This window comes from Puntigrus tetrazona, chromosome 21, assembly GCF_018831695.1.
Source record: "Puntigrus tetrazona isolate hp1 chromosome 21, ASM1883169v1, whole genome shotgun sequence".
Taxonomy (NCBI): domain Eukaryota; kingdom Metazoa; phylum Chordata; class Actinopteri; order Cypriniformes; family Cyprinidae; genus Puntigrus; species Puntigrus tetrazona.
In genome coordinates, this window is record NC_056719.1 from 13,807,131 (window position 1) to 13,822,514 (window position 15,384).

At 37.8% G+C, this 15,384-nt stretch overlaps 2 protein-coding genes across 2 annotated transcripts; both read left to right on the top strand.

The window, feature by feature from the left end:
• The first annotated feature begins 4,366 nt into the window (after positions 1-4,366).
• Positions 4,367-6,679, top strand: ripply1 (ripply transcriptional repressor 1). Its single transcript, XM_043221799.1, has 4 exons — positions 4,367-4,953; positions 5,073-5,151; positions 5,808-5,881; positions 6,046-6,679. The coding sequence occupies exons 1-4, from the start codon at positions 4,886-4,888 to the stop codon at positions 6,245-6,247; spliced, it is 423 nt and encodes a 140-aa protein (XP_043077734.1). The 5' UTR covers positions 4,367-4,885; the 3' UTR covers positions 6,248-6,679.
• A 1,977-nt stretch (positions 6,680-8,656) lies between these two features.
• Positions 8,657-14,326, top strand: LOC122326322 (transmembrane gamma-carboxyglutamic acid protein 3). The gene is made up of 4 exons (XM_043221125.1): positions 8,657-8,727; positions 9,564-9,609; positions 10,118-10,278; positions 11,965-14,326. Exons 2-4 carry the CDS (start codon positions 9,600-9,602, stop codon positions 12,514-12,516), a joined length of 723 nt encoding a protein of 240 aa, XP_043077060.1. The 5' UTR covers positions 8,657-8,727; positions 9,564-9,599; the 3' UTR covers positions 12,517-14,326.
• Positions 14,327-15,384: the final 1,058 nt, after the last annotated feature.

Sequence of the window (15,384 nt, forward strand, 5' to 3'; positions counted from 1 at the left end):
AATAAGCAGCACTTTAAGATATTATTGGTCCCCAATTATACTTGCTTTATGCTTTATATTCTATACAATAAATTCAGTCTGAGATAGTCTGCCATGCTTCTACAGTGCTCTGGGTTAAAGCAGGGTCAGCGTTTGTTTTTGTGTAGGTGCGGATATGGGAACAGTGATGCAGGTTCTGGTTAGCAGCAAAGAGGGTGAGAGAAGTGTGCTCATGAGGTGTCATCCACACACACCGCCTCAGATGAGAGCAGAGGTGTGATGCTTGCGTAGACGTGAGAACGACTGGGTCACAGGAACGAACATCGCTGGACACTCTGACCCTGATCAAAGGTCAGCCTTATAGTGGAAGTTAACATAACAAAAACATTTTTCATTTTTCAATGACTACCTGTCATGATAGTAATGTGATTAACTGTTGTTAACGAGTGAAAAAAAGTATAGTGTATTCAGTGGATTTGTAGTGTAGTTCATCAACATGCCAATTGTTTAGCTGAGCAGCAGACAAACATTGATAAATGAAACAGTTGTGAACATGATGTGATGTAACTTTACACAGTATGTACCTTTGTGAAGACTTTAGTCTATCCCTCAAAGCCTGAGTTTCATCTGCCCTGGCTAAAGTCGTCCATGTTCTGAAATATTTCAATTTCTCTGAGGTGTTTTATTTATAATATCTTTTTGCACACAAAAGAAGAAATGGCTCAAAATTTAAAGTTCATTCATTGTTTATTCATCAGTTGTATGTTTATGTTTATATATATATATGTTCAGTTAGTATGTAGCACCATGGTGCTGTAAGTAAGATTTCATTCCACCATATGTCCAGCCATGTAGCAAAAATGACAATAAGGCTTGACTTGACATAAAAATGAAGGTTTTATTAAAGTATTATTTCTACGTCTGTTACGACACACTTAAAAACATCTTTGATGTCATTGACGGCACCATGTATGAATATCTCTAGTCCAATTTTATGAGTGAACCATTCCTTTCCTTGCCTCAGCGCCGATGGCTAAAAACATAAACAAAAACTATAAAACATACAAATGTTATCTGACAAAAAACAAAATAATAAAACAGGATCCGGAAAAACACAAAGGATTACAACAGTCTCAGTCAATCATTTTGAGCAAACGGACTGCCCCCTATTGGAGGTTTTTCTAATTAATTTACCTTTATTCACTACATTGGCTTTCTTTTAGCTTCAGGGCTCTGTCATTCCGTTACTAAATCAATGATGAATGTCCATCAGCGAGGATCAGAGCGCTGGTGCTGATGTGGGAACACTGATGCCGGGCCTGGAACATGGACGGACAGAAGAGAGGGTGAGAGAAGTGTGCCCTAGAGGTGTGAGCGCTGGTGTCAATCACACACCGCCTCAGATGAGAGCGGAGGTGTGATGCTTGTGTAGACGTTAGAATGACTGGGTCACTGGAATGAACATCCCCAGACGCACTGACCCTGAGAAAAGGTCAGCTCTACCATGAGATATTTAATTGCATTGGTTTGAAATGCTATAGTTTTACTGTGCATTTTCTGAATTAGTGGTGCAGTTTTTAAAATAGATACATGTTTGCATCTATGTTGATTCAATTGAACAGAACCATTTAAATGTTTAAGAGTGAAAAGGTAATTCACATAATTTGATTCACAGGATGTTGGTAACATTAAACATTCTAAATTGCACTTTCTCACTTAACTAGTCAGACAGGAGATATGCATCTGTAGTTAAGGAAACAGCTCTGGTTTATTTGGTAGGTTCAAGAGCCTATAGGGCTACTCATAGGGCAAATTATTATATGCTTGTAGCACTAAAATGTAGCTTTACTGTAGCTTGACAATGCCTCTTAAGTATATTCTGTAATAATAATGCTATTATCTCTGGACTGGTGATATATGTTGGCCCGTTAGAGGTCTGTAGCTTTAAGAAAAGCAATCAGCACTAATTGCTTAAACACTGTATTTAATGGAATAGTTTAAGGTTTGTTTGAAATGAACAATGTTGTGAGTAATAGGCCCACTGCTTCAGTCTAGTAACTAATTAAATATAGAAGGCAAGTGGAATATTTGTAAAAGAAGGCATTATTTGATTTCTAAAATTTTGTACATAAAATTAATTTTTTGTTCTTTTAAGTCAAAATAGTAAAAGGAACCCTAACGTATACATAAGCAAACAAACATATTATTTCCTCATAGTTTAAATTCACACAATGGTCTATTCACATAGTCACCGGTATTCAATTCAAATAATGGATAAAGGCAAATGAAACGTTTCAAAAGGAGGCATTCCAACAGCAATGTGTTTTTAGTAAATCTGAGATGTGAGAAATCGGTTAACATTCAAATAAGCCATGGAATTTCCTCTGAAATAATCCATTACGTGTATTTTGGTATTTACCAGTGCTGTGATCTAAATGATTAAGTCAATCTTGGCTTGAGGGAAAGGTTATGTGCCGGCCACTGCATTATTAAAATATTTTTAAAACATATAACTTCATCAGACCGATCAATCAATCAGAACATTAAAAGAAATACTTTTTAAATCCAGTTAAAAACCCACTTTAAAATAAACAGTTTAAACTGACTAGTGTCGTGTTGGCTATTAATCCCATATCAGTTCATATCTTTCATAAAAAAAGAAAGACCAAAGAAATGTACTTGACTCTGCAGTACTTAATTATAAGTACAAGACAAAACAACAAATCACATATCTTCACTTTTGTTGAATTCTTGGGGAGAACTGATATATACTGCGTGCTCTAACTAATCCATTTCTTGTTATTTTAAATTAAAGATTCGTGTTGACTTGCTTAAAAAAAACACACTGGTCAGGCTTGGGGAGCAGCGGGCTGGTGATTACTGACATTCCTGACCATGGGGGAGAAGATTTTTTAAGAGCTGTTAGTGGCAGGGGGTTTCCAAGACTCTGAGATCAGCAAATGTTAAAACAGACTGGGACTAGACAGACACCCATAAGCCAGAACACTCCCAAATGAACAGAATAAACAACATACCTATCTCTTATTGCCACCCTCACTGTCTGCTGCTGTGTTTCTATCTATCTATCTATCTATCTATCTATCTATCTATCTATGCTTTGATCCTTCAAATTACTTTAATTGGTGTAATCTGCGGACTATAGATTGGACTCGTTTATTTTACAGGCCTATCTCATGACCTTGAGGGGTTACACTTTAATTTTTTTTGTATTCCACTTTAGACATTCTACTAACTATAAGTAACTACGTGTCTAAAAACTCTGAGAGCAGACTTAAATTAGGTTTAGGGTTATTTGAATAAGCTGAAGTAAACTCAGTATGATGTAGCCTATGTTGTGGACCCATCAAAATAAAGCGTTAGATATAAAGCAATGAGGCTGCTAATACTCTAATGACTGCTAGTAAACGTAGTTGCAAAGTTACTATATGTGGACTATAGAAATAAAGTGTTACGCTTATGTGACAATTAACTTTTTACCATCCTACGTTTGTTCGTCACAATTTTCTAATTAGATTAAAGTGAACGAAAACACAAACGTTAATTGATTCATTGCATTATCTGTTATCTCAACTGTATGTTTAAGCAATTGCTCGCCGCTATCTTGAGTCGTCCATTTGTGCCTTTTGCCTGACGCGGGTCAGTTTGCTGGCCCTACGGGAGGTCGGAGTGACGCAGTCTAGCAAATTTGCTCCTCCAAATGGAGCGTCGAAGTCCATCAAGCCCCTATTAGGACCTCATTAAATTCCCTTAGTGATATATTTTGCACCCTTCTTAACGGGCTGAAGTGTGAACGCGTGCTTTTAGACAAACAGCGAGAGACGCGCTCGAACTGACCGCGGATCGGCTTTAGTTCTTAAGATTTTGGTGAGTCCTGCCTGTGTTTAAGTGTTTACAGCTGCTTTCAGATCAGTTTTTAAAGACAGGCGCTACAGACGGCGGAGACGGGTCCTCACAAAAATCTAAATAAAAGCACGGGTATAGCCAACGTCATTCAAAGAAAATTCAGTTTTTTATAAAAAAAGTAGTTTTATAATCTTAAGCTAAATAAAAAAAAAATACTATAGGTCTGTGGGAAGTGACAAGTTAACTTTTCAAGTTATGAAAAGGGTTTACAGTTAGCCCGTACTACATGAGTTTAGCCTAATAAAAAAGCGGTTTTTGTTTAATAAAAAAAAAATTTTGCTGTATAAAAACGGGTAAAAGTGATATAATTTAATACGACGATGTCAGTGGTGTTTTTATTGATTCATTTTATTCAGCTACATAATTTAATTTGAACAAGAACCCAGAGGACAGAATTTTAAATCCAGAAAAATAATAATATATAAGCCTACAGAGATTAAACAATAACGTTGTATTTCCCTTTAACAGCCTATCAATAGGGCACAGTTTTGTGGGTTTGTATTCGGTTTGATTACGCCTACGTATTCATAATTAATGATGTAGCCTCGAAATATAACTAACTATATTATATATGGCTCCACTCCTGTGTCGCCCCCCCCGTCGACTTTCTCGCAGATGGTGTGTAAGTTTGCCCCTCTGTGTTGTTGCAATAACCTCACGGTACCAGATTTCTCACCCTCACGCTGGGGCGTACTGTTTATACAACTGGAGAAGTCTTCACACCAAAATGTCCATAGCAGTCTTTATCCCAATCATTTGGTAAACAGCACCAAACCCCCTCTTAAAACAACCTCGGATCATTTGGCATCGGCACCGTCGTCCAGCCCCGCCCCTGCCGCTCCAGCTCCATAAAAACCCCGAGAGCGACTCTCCTTCATTCATTCGCTTTCCTCGGGAGGACAACGGCTCATCCAAGGCGTCCATCTCTCTGAGATCTTCCAAAATAGGACTATTTGGGACTATCGCCCAACAAAAAGGAGAAATGAATTCTGTGTTCGTTGCAGCTCCTCTTTCCAATACAATGAATACTGATACCCAGCAGTCTATCAGGTGAGCATTCTATTCTATTCTATTCTATTCTATTCTATTCTATTCTATTCTATTCTATTCTATTCTATTCTATACCTGTTTGATGCAATTCTAAAATATTATTCTCTTTCAATCCACAGTCCAGCTTCCCTGTGGAGACCATGGCTCATGACAAGAAAAGATGCCAAAACTGAATGCCGAAGAACCAAGTTGGCTTGTGTAAGTTTTTACCTCCAATGCAATTCTAATATTTCAATAGAACTTCCATCATTTATAGGCTATAGGAATGTTATTAAGCTCAGAATACACATAGCACCGTAATGAAGTCCTGTGCGATTTATTAGAGTGCACGTTAATTCAACCTAACAACACAGAAAATGTCAATCTGTTGTGCGGCATGTAGTTTTTTTAGAGCAGCAGGTAGCTTTAAGGTGACAGACAGGCATGTGGTGAGCATTAGGCAGCAGATTGTGTGTCTGTGGAGGTGTTTCATTGACACCAAGCCATTCAGTGACGCAAAGGCTAACTGAGCAGCTCTAGCACTGAGACACTTAGCCATATGGCACCACTGTCTGAGTGTGAACACTGAGTCTGTGCCCAGAGACGAGGTGTAGGGGAAAACAGCTCCCAGAGAACAAGCGATCACTTGCCAAGATTTAAGCAGACACCTCTAGGTTTGGGAAAGGGAGTTGGAGCCAGGTTCCCACAAACACTTTAGCCTGACACCCTCCATGTCACAGCTTTTGCATCCTGCCCAGGGTGTTTTACACCCACGAAGCTGGCAGTGATATCACCTCATAAACACTGGACAGGAAGCATTGTTTGAGTTGTGTTTCGTGCATGTGGTCTTACACGTCTTTTCTCACTCTTTCCAGCCTTACTCCAGGCCAGAAGTGCCCGGTAACACTACAACAGATGGCAAAATGCAGTCTTTCCAGCACCCTGTCAGGTCAGTGAGCATTTAATTTTGCTCGAGCGATGGTTTTGTTTTATAACACGCTTTTATTTGGGCTCTAAAACCCCAATCCATTCCAAATAAGGTTTATTTTACCTTGCTAAAAATGCACTTCCATGCTCTGTTTGTATTTACCTATTTATTTCTTCATACTTCAGGCTGTATTGGCCCAGATCGAAATCCTACGACTACCTCTTCAGTGATGGTGAGGCCCTGCTCAGAAATTTCCCAGTGCAGGCCACCATAAACTTCTATGATGAGTCAGACAGCGAGGAAGAGGAGGACAGCTGTGATGAAGACGAAGACAGCGACGCTGAGGAGTGTCTCAAACGTAACAGTCACTTCACCAGTTACAACTGAAGGTTCAACCTCACCCGTCTTTGCAACAGTGACTTTACGCTGAAGGAGAGATCATAAATTTAACATCAACACTGGATAATGCCACATCGTGCTCTATTAGAGAAGTCATGCCATCAATAATTCAGTGCATGGACATGGTGTTTCTTATGAGCATCTAGAGCACAACCAAAGTGATTTTACTGATTGTTTTTTTATGCAGGAAACACCATTTAGATGAGTGCAGATTCAAGTTTGCCTGGCTAAAAAGTAATTCCTGTTAAAAACAGTGAAAATGCAATCCCACATTGGGAAATGTTGTTTCAGAGCGATCTCAGGGTTCTTACCTATTTGTATATAAAATTCTATTCGTATTCTATTACCCATCTGTAATTTAATAATATGATTTATGTACATTTTATGTGTATATATATATATATATGTATTTATGGCATATTTTTTTACTTTTGTACTTTTGATTTAAAATAAAAATCTATATTTAAATAAGTTCAAACTGTCTGTTTGGGATTTGTGCTTCTGATAAGTTTCTTTTTTGAACTCACTTCAGTCCTTTGATGTTCTCCGAGCCTATCTGTTGACTAGAGGGGGCTCTGCTGTTTGTCCAGGTTTCAAACAAAAGAGCTTTGATAAAGGACACTGTCTACTATGACAATGTCCCCTTAAGAATGCTGGGTTTTTAAGATTGGACTTGATATCTTTGCTACTTCTGTATAGGAGAAAAGCCAGTTTCTTGTTGGAGGACACTAAAGCAGTTGTACCTACCAAAACAAATTTAAAATCAGAACATTTTGACTATGGAAAGCCTCTAACACTTGTAATATGCTTATTCAGTATATAAAATCCATAAAAGTGTATAGTACACCGTGAGAAAAATTACATGGTGAATTTGTATGTCATGTATTTAAATATATTTGTTTACACATTTAACTTCATTACACATTTAATGATTTTAGTAATTTAGTTCTTCTAAAATGTATTCACTTTTAGTTAACTTTTTTTTTACTGTAAGTATTTTAGTTTGTAAGTGCTTTAGTTTTTTAGTTAACGTAAAAATAAAAACCTGAAAAAAGTTAAAAGAAAAAAAAAGGGCATGACAAAAGATTATTAAAAGTTTATTAAATAATTCTCACTTTCTAAGTGTACAAGATTATATTTTAAGTTGTCCCTGTTACAGTGTAATTATACATTTAAGTACTGAGCAATATTAATGAACTGCATGTACTTATAGGATTATGGTTACTTGCATGTAATTATGTATCATTTATTCTTATTATAATAGTACATACATGTGTAACAAGGATACCTTAAAATCATTTGTTACCAAATTACTAATGAGAGTTTCCTCTCTCTAGATGCATATCAAGGTTGTATAGTTTTCATATAGTTTTACTATATTTTATGTACACAAGTGAACATTCAATACACTTATGTGCACTTATTTTTCACAAGGGAAAGGGTGGCTTTAAAACAGAAATATTACAGCGTAACAGGAGTCACATGAGGGTTTTCAGCAGGGGGTCTGTGACCCCTAGAGGGCTAATAGCGGTACTGCATAGTGTTATTTTTTTGACCCCAAACTGATTTTGTCAATTTTTTTTAAGTATTAATTAAAACCTATGCAAGAAAATAAATAAAGAAATACATTTTTTTTAGCTAAATAAGCTAAATTCAGCTATATATGACTCTTGATATTGATATTGTGCAAGATATGGTTCCAATGGAATCCTTAATTTCTATAATATGCAGCAGGGGTTACCTCTGCTCTGAAAGCCTATTTATTAGCCCATTCCTCCATTACAGTAATACATTAATAATAATAATAATAATAATAATAAATGTGTTAATGTCTAATATGTTAGTAGAATTTAATCTAACATGTTTTATTTACTAGAAATTTCTGTTAATGTGAGCCAATATTAAGACAGGAAGGCTACAGATTAATTTGGTTGTTACATTTAAATGTGAGTTTAAAGGCCGTTTTGCAACCTTGTGGCTTATATTACAAAAACCACACAGCTCCATAACAAGCGGCAAGACGGCGTTAAAAAGGAGAGGTTCAGCATTGTGGGTAATGCTGTCTTTTACCTCAAGGCGTGGCATCGAGAGAGACCCCTGACTCTGCTCAGTCTATTATCCTCTTTCTCAAATAAAAATGACATTTGATGGCACTCCGCGTCCATAACGATAGGAATAAAACAATAATGTCTGGGCATAAACATGCGAGAGTTTCTAGAAACTGTTCCGGAGAAGTGTATACGTGTGCACAGACAGACTACACTACCCAGTATATTTTTCCCCATTCCCCAAGAAGTATGACTTTGCGTGTACGAAATCAACAGTAAAATTTAATTGGACAATCATGGGGAATCCGTAACTCCTATTGGTCCATCCGCATGTCAATCAAACGGCATCCGTGACTCATGTGGGTGCTCCCTAGATGGAAACAGGGATGGAATGGACTAGCAATTTCAACAGCCTGGAAGGTAGGCTTTATTATTATTTCGCATCTTTCTCCAGTTCCAGTTGTGCACGTTATTATGTTTTGTTTCATGGCGACTAAGAATTTCGCTGCGCTTGTAAACATACATCTTTAATCACACTGAGAGTCCCTCTAAGGAGTCTTGTCAGCTGCTATAGTCAGACTGAATATGTGTCTCTTATTAATATTTTATTCGCTTTTAAGAAAGCTAGCTGTTATTTGCTTCTAACAATGGCCGTGAGAAATGTAACTACATGAAATTGTTTTGTCAATATTTTCTAAAAATACTTGCTCGTAGAAAAAAAAATCTGTTTTGAATCTATCATTACAAGTATGCATTGTATGTCTTATTTTTCTTATTCGTGTTATCTCAGTTATTTTTAATTCGTTGCTGTTTCTAGACATTATTAACGTGAAACTGCGTTGGGATGATATTTTTCGTGTGCGATAAAGCAATAGTAACTCGCGAAATAAATTAATTCGTTAAAGAGTGAGCTCCAGCTAGAGTGATATAAATTTAGCTCGCGCATCTCTCTATCTACCCTCTCCGTTACTATGGGAACCTCCTCCCCCGCCCCTCCTCCTTCTTCCATCAGCATATCTTAGAAGGGCAAGACGTTATATAGATTTATAATAGAGATATCAGCTTCGTGATTGCACTCTTTTTAGAATATTTAAAGAAGGCCAATGGCCTGGAGTCCATATTTGAATCTAACAGTTAATTGGTTGTTTGTTTGTCATTTGTTAATAACAAATGACCGTAATTATGATAAATAACAACAAGTGTGCACGTAAGAAAACTTTTTCCAACCCGTTAAATGTATCTTTTCTTATCACCAGGTCAAGATACTTCAGATTGAGTTCTCTTGAGGTAGTATGGCAGCAGGTAAGGACCAGTTTTAACAACTTTATCTTAAAATGTTAAAGTTGAAAGAGGGTCCATTCATATTTCTGTCTAAATCTAAAAATAGTGCAGGAGTTCAGTAGTAACACGCTTTGTTAAATGACATAAAACCTTAGATGATCTGTCAAAGCTGGGGTTCCTCGAGCCCTTCTTGAGATGTGCTGCACTCACTTCAGCATTTATATTGGTCCCTATTACGAAATAGACTTTATAGTCTGTATTAAATGAACATTGGCTTTAATGAAATGAACATTGGTAATGTGATAAATGGATGGAAAATGATTATCAAATTATTATAAAAAATGTTATTTGTAATTTTGTGGGAATAACAACAAAAAAACATATTGAGTATATGACAGGCCTAATGCATTGGAAAACTGAACTGCATGAACTGGCAAACGCAAGCATACTAAGTATACTACTCACAGGAACAAAGAGACCTTTGCCCCCAGTAAAATATAAAACATACAGATATCTTCCGATCTCTCAGCGTTCCTAGATGGCAAGGATGCAAACTCTCTCCTCAAACGTTTTCCACGGGCTAATGGCTTCCTGGAGGAGTTCCGGCCGGGCAACATTGAGAGGGAGTGTGCAGAGGAGAGCTGCAGCTTTGAGGAGGCCAATGAAGTGTTTGAAAATAAGGAGCGAACGGTAAATCCTGTCTTCATCAGCCAAAGATGTAAACAAATTCTATTTCCTGTGTTTGTTTGTTTGTTTTTTTGTTCTTTGGATTTGCAATTTAATATTAAAGGGGTCAAGATGTGGGGTATTTTATTATATTAATATGCTCCTTGATCTTTACTTACAATGTTAATGAAGGTTTTTTGCACAAAAAAATTATTATTTTCAACCCTCATTCTGAACCAACCTGTTTTTAAGGGGCATGTCCTTTAAGGCATCTCAGTAATCTGCCACTGGTACGATTAGCCATGGCATTTTCAGATGAAGTATTATGGAATAATTTACTTATAGTTTGAGAAGCAGCTGCAGTCAGATCTAGTACCGCTTCATCTTTTAACAGATATTTCATTGTGAACTATCCACTTGTTTCTTACTCTGAGATACTTCTGATATCTGTACAAAGATACAACATGCTATTGAACCTGAAAGTAAGTGTCAAGTGTCAACAAGCGACTGAACTCCAGTGGGCTTATGGTGAGAAGATGACTATTCATCAATGCCTTGCTCTGAAGGCTGTATTTATGCGAACGACTGTGCCCAGCTGACTTCACTATGCCCCTTCGATCCAAAACAGGCAGTTTTTGGAGCTTAATTAAATAAATGCTTTGTTTATAGCGCAGAGGACATTTTAAGCGATGGAGCTTGGAGGATGTTTTAATGGTTCAAATACTTCTTATATTCTAAATGATGAAGGCAAATTAGATTTTCATGTCACGACCCCTTTAATGCAAGTCTACTGATTTGGACATAAAGATTGTTCCGTTTAGAGAAGCAGTCAGCGTGCCAGCAAATCAGTTTCAGCAATTTGCTGAAACAGTGCGGTATTAGGCCGAGCAATATGCGTGAACAAGGGCTTGCTGATGCATTTTGGATGCATTTACGTAAGAAATCTGCTGTCACAGAATTTAAGCCAGTCACAAAGTTCTTATGAACTAAAGCAGTTACTCCAGGCACTTTACCTAAAGGCAAACACGACATACAGATCTACAATCCATAAGTGGGTGTTTCTATTAGGTGTTACTTTTGGCCCTGTAAACTGTTAGAAAATTAAGTCTATTAAATTTTTATCTCAGTTCCATTTCCATCACATCATAAATGACATATGTTTAATGGCATTCTGTGATGGAAATAAAAAAAGTAACATATATCACATTTTACACTTTTTTGGAATAAAATGAGCTAGCATTTGTGTATCCTGAATAAACTCAATGAAAGCATATTTTCACTTTTTGTTTGTTATTTTACTAAATTGCAGATTTAGTGATATCTTTGTTTTTATCATACATCACATTTTTATTGACTATTTTACTGTTAAACAAGTATAGCCTACTAACTTAAAATGCTTAAGGCCAAAATATAGTGAAGTTTGGTTCTAATTTCTTCTATTTACCTTAAAAACCTTTAAAGAGAGACAGATTGTGATTTTCAAGATTGTTAATTGATGGTATATGCTTTTGATGAAGCCGTCAGCCAGTATTATTTTAACCCTATTTTAATAAGATTTAACAACTTTTTTTTAATAAGATTTAAAAAAATGGCAAAACTGTGGAATGTAGTTCTGGTGGTGGTGTGAGAATGCTAATATGAAACCCAGAAGGCCACTGCGACAGTTTCATGTGTGCAAGTGGCTTATATCATTTATCACTTCATTCATAGATGGAGTTCTGGAAAAATCGCAGCATCTACACAGTGAACAGTAATGCCGATTCCCGCTCGGAGCGCCCGGACACTGTGTACATGGTGGTGCCCCTGCTGGGCGTGGCTCTTCTCATCATCATTGCGCTCTTCCTCATCTGGCGCTGTCAGCTGCAGAAGGCCACTCGCCGGCGTCCGGCCTACACCCAGAACCGATATCTGGCAAACCGGAACGCCCGCAGCCTCCCGCGCATCCTGGTGCACCGCGACCCTCCCTCGCATTCAGAGAACTCTCACGCCAATGACAGGCCCAGTGTGGTGGTCAGCAGCGGAGAGAGGGGCGGGGCTTCGGTCACACCTCAAGACGCCCATCATCACACCAGCCACTCTCAGAACAATCGCTCCTTGTACGTACAAGATTCATCTTTGTCTGTGGCTTCCCACCTGTCCGGGGCGACGCCACCGCCATCCTACGAGGAAGTTACCGGCCACTTAGAGAGCAGCAGCGACGAGACGACAGCACCCTACAGTGATCCTCCGCCAAAATATGAGGAGATAGTGGTAGAAAAGTGAGCGCTTTCAGAAAAGAAGACATGTATAGTGGTAACCAAATGTTAGGGATGCACTGGTTCCCAAGCACTTATCCTAATGTGGCTCTCACTCCGAACAGAGTGTGCAGGCTATGTGTGTGTAGTTGATCGGTTCGTGGATTGCACTGGTGTTTTTCAAGTCGCAAAGGGTCCTCCTGCCTTCACACTCCATGCAGCCTTCTCACCATTTCAGTGTACCTTTTCACTCCTCCTTCGACCTCTCTCACCACTACCCACGGCTGCAGTGGCTGCCCTTCAGAAAGAAAAATGTATAGAAGTCAGCGAAGAAGAGATATATCCCTTACCGAGAGTTGAGCCGAGTTGTGCGCTGCATGGTAATGGCATCAGGCATCAAGCTTTAGAGCCTGCTAGGAATCGAAAGGAGTGTTCAAGCGGGAAAACAAGATGATGTGCCAAATCTAATTGGTGTATCGTAGAAACGTTCAGACGCACTGAATATTTATAGTGTGTGTGCGTGCTGTCCTTGTGTTCATAAAGTCATGATTTGACAATTCCCTTACACCACGTATACTAATTCCTGTGAAATCTTATACCAGCAGTATCTGATCCATGCCAACGTCCTTAGAATTAGTAATACACTCTTACTTGTAACACTGATGGGAACAAATCAGTGCAAAACACAACATCCAAATCGCACATCTGTAAAACTAAAGACCGCCGTGTGGAAAATGCACTCATAGGTATGCACACAATTCGATTGTTTACATACACATACACTGAAATTTACATAGAATGTAATGCGTTCGTTTTGTGTGGAGCTAGGCCTTAGAAACGTGTAAGAATAGTCAATCAAATCGTCTGCTCGGTTTCGCTGTTGATTTTATGGTTATTGAGAGATTTTACCTCAAACGCTGTGCTCACACAATCACTCTCTCCCATGACACAAATGCACAAAATCTCTCTCACACACACAGGCACACACAAAACTGTGTTTGGGGCCCAATCATTGGATAACACAACATTCCAGGCCCTGGATTTTCTTGTTTTGTTGTTCTCCCCGTTGTTCTCAGACTGTTTACAATGTGTTTTATTACCCTTTTTTTATAACAGCGTAAAAACTGTGTGAATTTGTACAAAGCTTTCTGTGGCTTTTGACATCACCAGGTGCTATACTGTACTATAATGCTGCTTGTTCTCACCTTGTTTCCCTCCTCATCACTATCTCTCTGTGTGTACTCTTGTGCTCTAACTAGTCAACCAAACTGCCCATCTATTACATGCAGCTGAGTCATGTTTTCCAGCTCAGGTTTAAGCCAATGAACTGCTGCCATTGTAGTAAATGTGTAAATAATCTCTCACACTGCCAAATTTTGAGTGACTGGGATATTCGTCACATTTACGGAAGTTTTGCATGCAAAAAATGCATAAGGGCGTTAGATTGGCCTAGGCAGATTCACTCAAACTAGCCGCTCTGACCACAAAATTTAGCGAATGTGACCAGATGTTAGCATTGTGATGAAACATCACTGTATCAATCCAACATAAAGGTAAAAGTGAGATTGCAAGGCATCAGTGGGTTGTTGGGCAAAGCACTAAAACTAATGAAGCCTTAATATAATTGTGCTGAAATCACTGTATTATAAAATGCTAATGCAAAAAGGGTTAGAACTTTAACATGACCAAACGCTTTCATCCAAACAGTAGATCGAACAGATTTAATATGTATATACACACACACGCGCACATACAAGCACAGTATTTGAAAGATGCACTGGGGTTTGACCTTGCTTCTATTCATTGAAAATGGAGGAATTGCAAACTGCTTACTTGGCTTGGAGCTCTGCTCAAGTCTCTTGGGCCTCTTACTCAAGCCGCAACAATCAATCCCACAATGTCCTGACAGGCTGTCTTTTGCGCTGATGGAGCACCCAGCTCAGCATTGATAACAGCTGGCACGGACTGCAGATCAGTTTCAGGCTTGGTTGGCGGTGAAAGACTGATAAGAAGATAGCATTGACAACTCACTATAGCAGATGATGAGCGTTAAGAGATGAGCTGGAATGCTGGCAACTTCAGTGGGTTGTAGGATATGGCTGAACGTCACAATCTCATGTAAAGCAACAGGTTATTTTTTGTAACAACATTATGTCAGAGGTAGCAAGAACTGAAGATAATTTCAAGTGTGGTTTATCTTTGTGTTTATTTTAGACCAAGAGAGAACTGTATGCGTGAAGAAATGTGTCAGAGAATATGTGGAGTATATATGTGTTCGTATCTATGCCTGTAGCCAGCACTCATGTTCCTGTCTAGCATTTGCGCTAGTGAGAATGTGCCACAGAAGCCACAGGCTTTGGTTTATATGCGAAATATATGTGTTATATTCTAAACCAAAACATGATACATCATTGTTGTTCTTCAAGCCAAATTGCATGATTTTTTTCATCATTCATGATTTTTTTTTCATATATATATATATATATATATATATATATATATATATATATATATATATATATATATATATATATATATATATATATATATATATATATTCAGTGTGGTTCTAATTATCTTAGATCTGTTTGTGCTGGTTACAACAATTTTGCATTTAAATGTAAACACATTTTATGAACATAAGCACTGGTATTGAAATTCATAATTACAGAATTGTACATTCGTGTATGTCTTATATAAATTTTTCTTTATTTTAGGGATCATGACAATTTCTATACCAAATGGATATAATATACTCAAATATCCATTTAGTGTGAATATACCTTACATATAATCAGTCACACATGAAAGTCAGTTGCGTAAATATTAAACTGATGCATGAATCTAGTTTAATTTTTTTTTGTTGCTTCATATTTGCGTCATATTTAAACTTGAA

Coding starts and splice junctions, on each gene's coding strand:
- ripply1 (XM_043221799.1), top strand. CDS start 4,886: ATGAATTCTGTGTTCGTTGCAGCTCCTCTTTCCAATACAATGAATACT. Junction 4,954..5,072: donor GATACCCAGCAGTCTATCAG/GTGAGCATTCTA, acceptor TTCAATCCACAG/TCCAGCTTCCCTGTGGAGAC. Junction 5,152..5,807: donor GAAGAACCAAGTTGGCTTGT/GTAAGTTTTTAC, acceptor CACTCTTTCCAG/CCTTACTCCAGGCCAGAAGT.
- LOC122326322 (XM_043221125.1), top strand. Junction 10,279..11,964: donor TTGAAAATAAGGAGCGAACG/GTAAATCCTGTC, acceptor CTTCATTCATAG/ATGGAGTTCTGGAAAAATCG.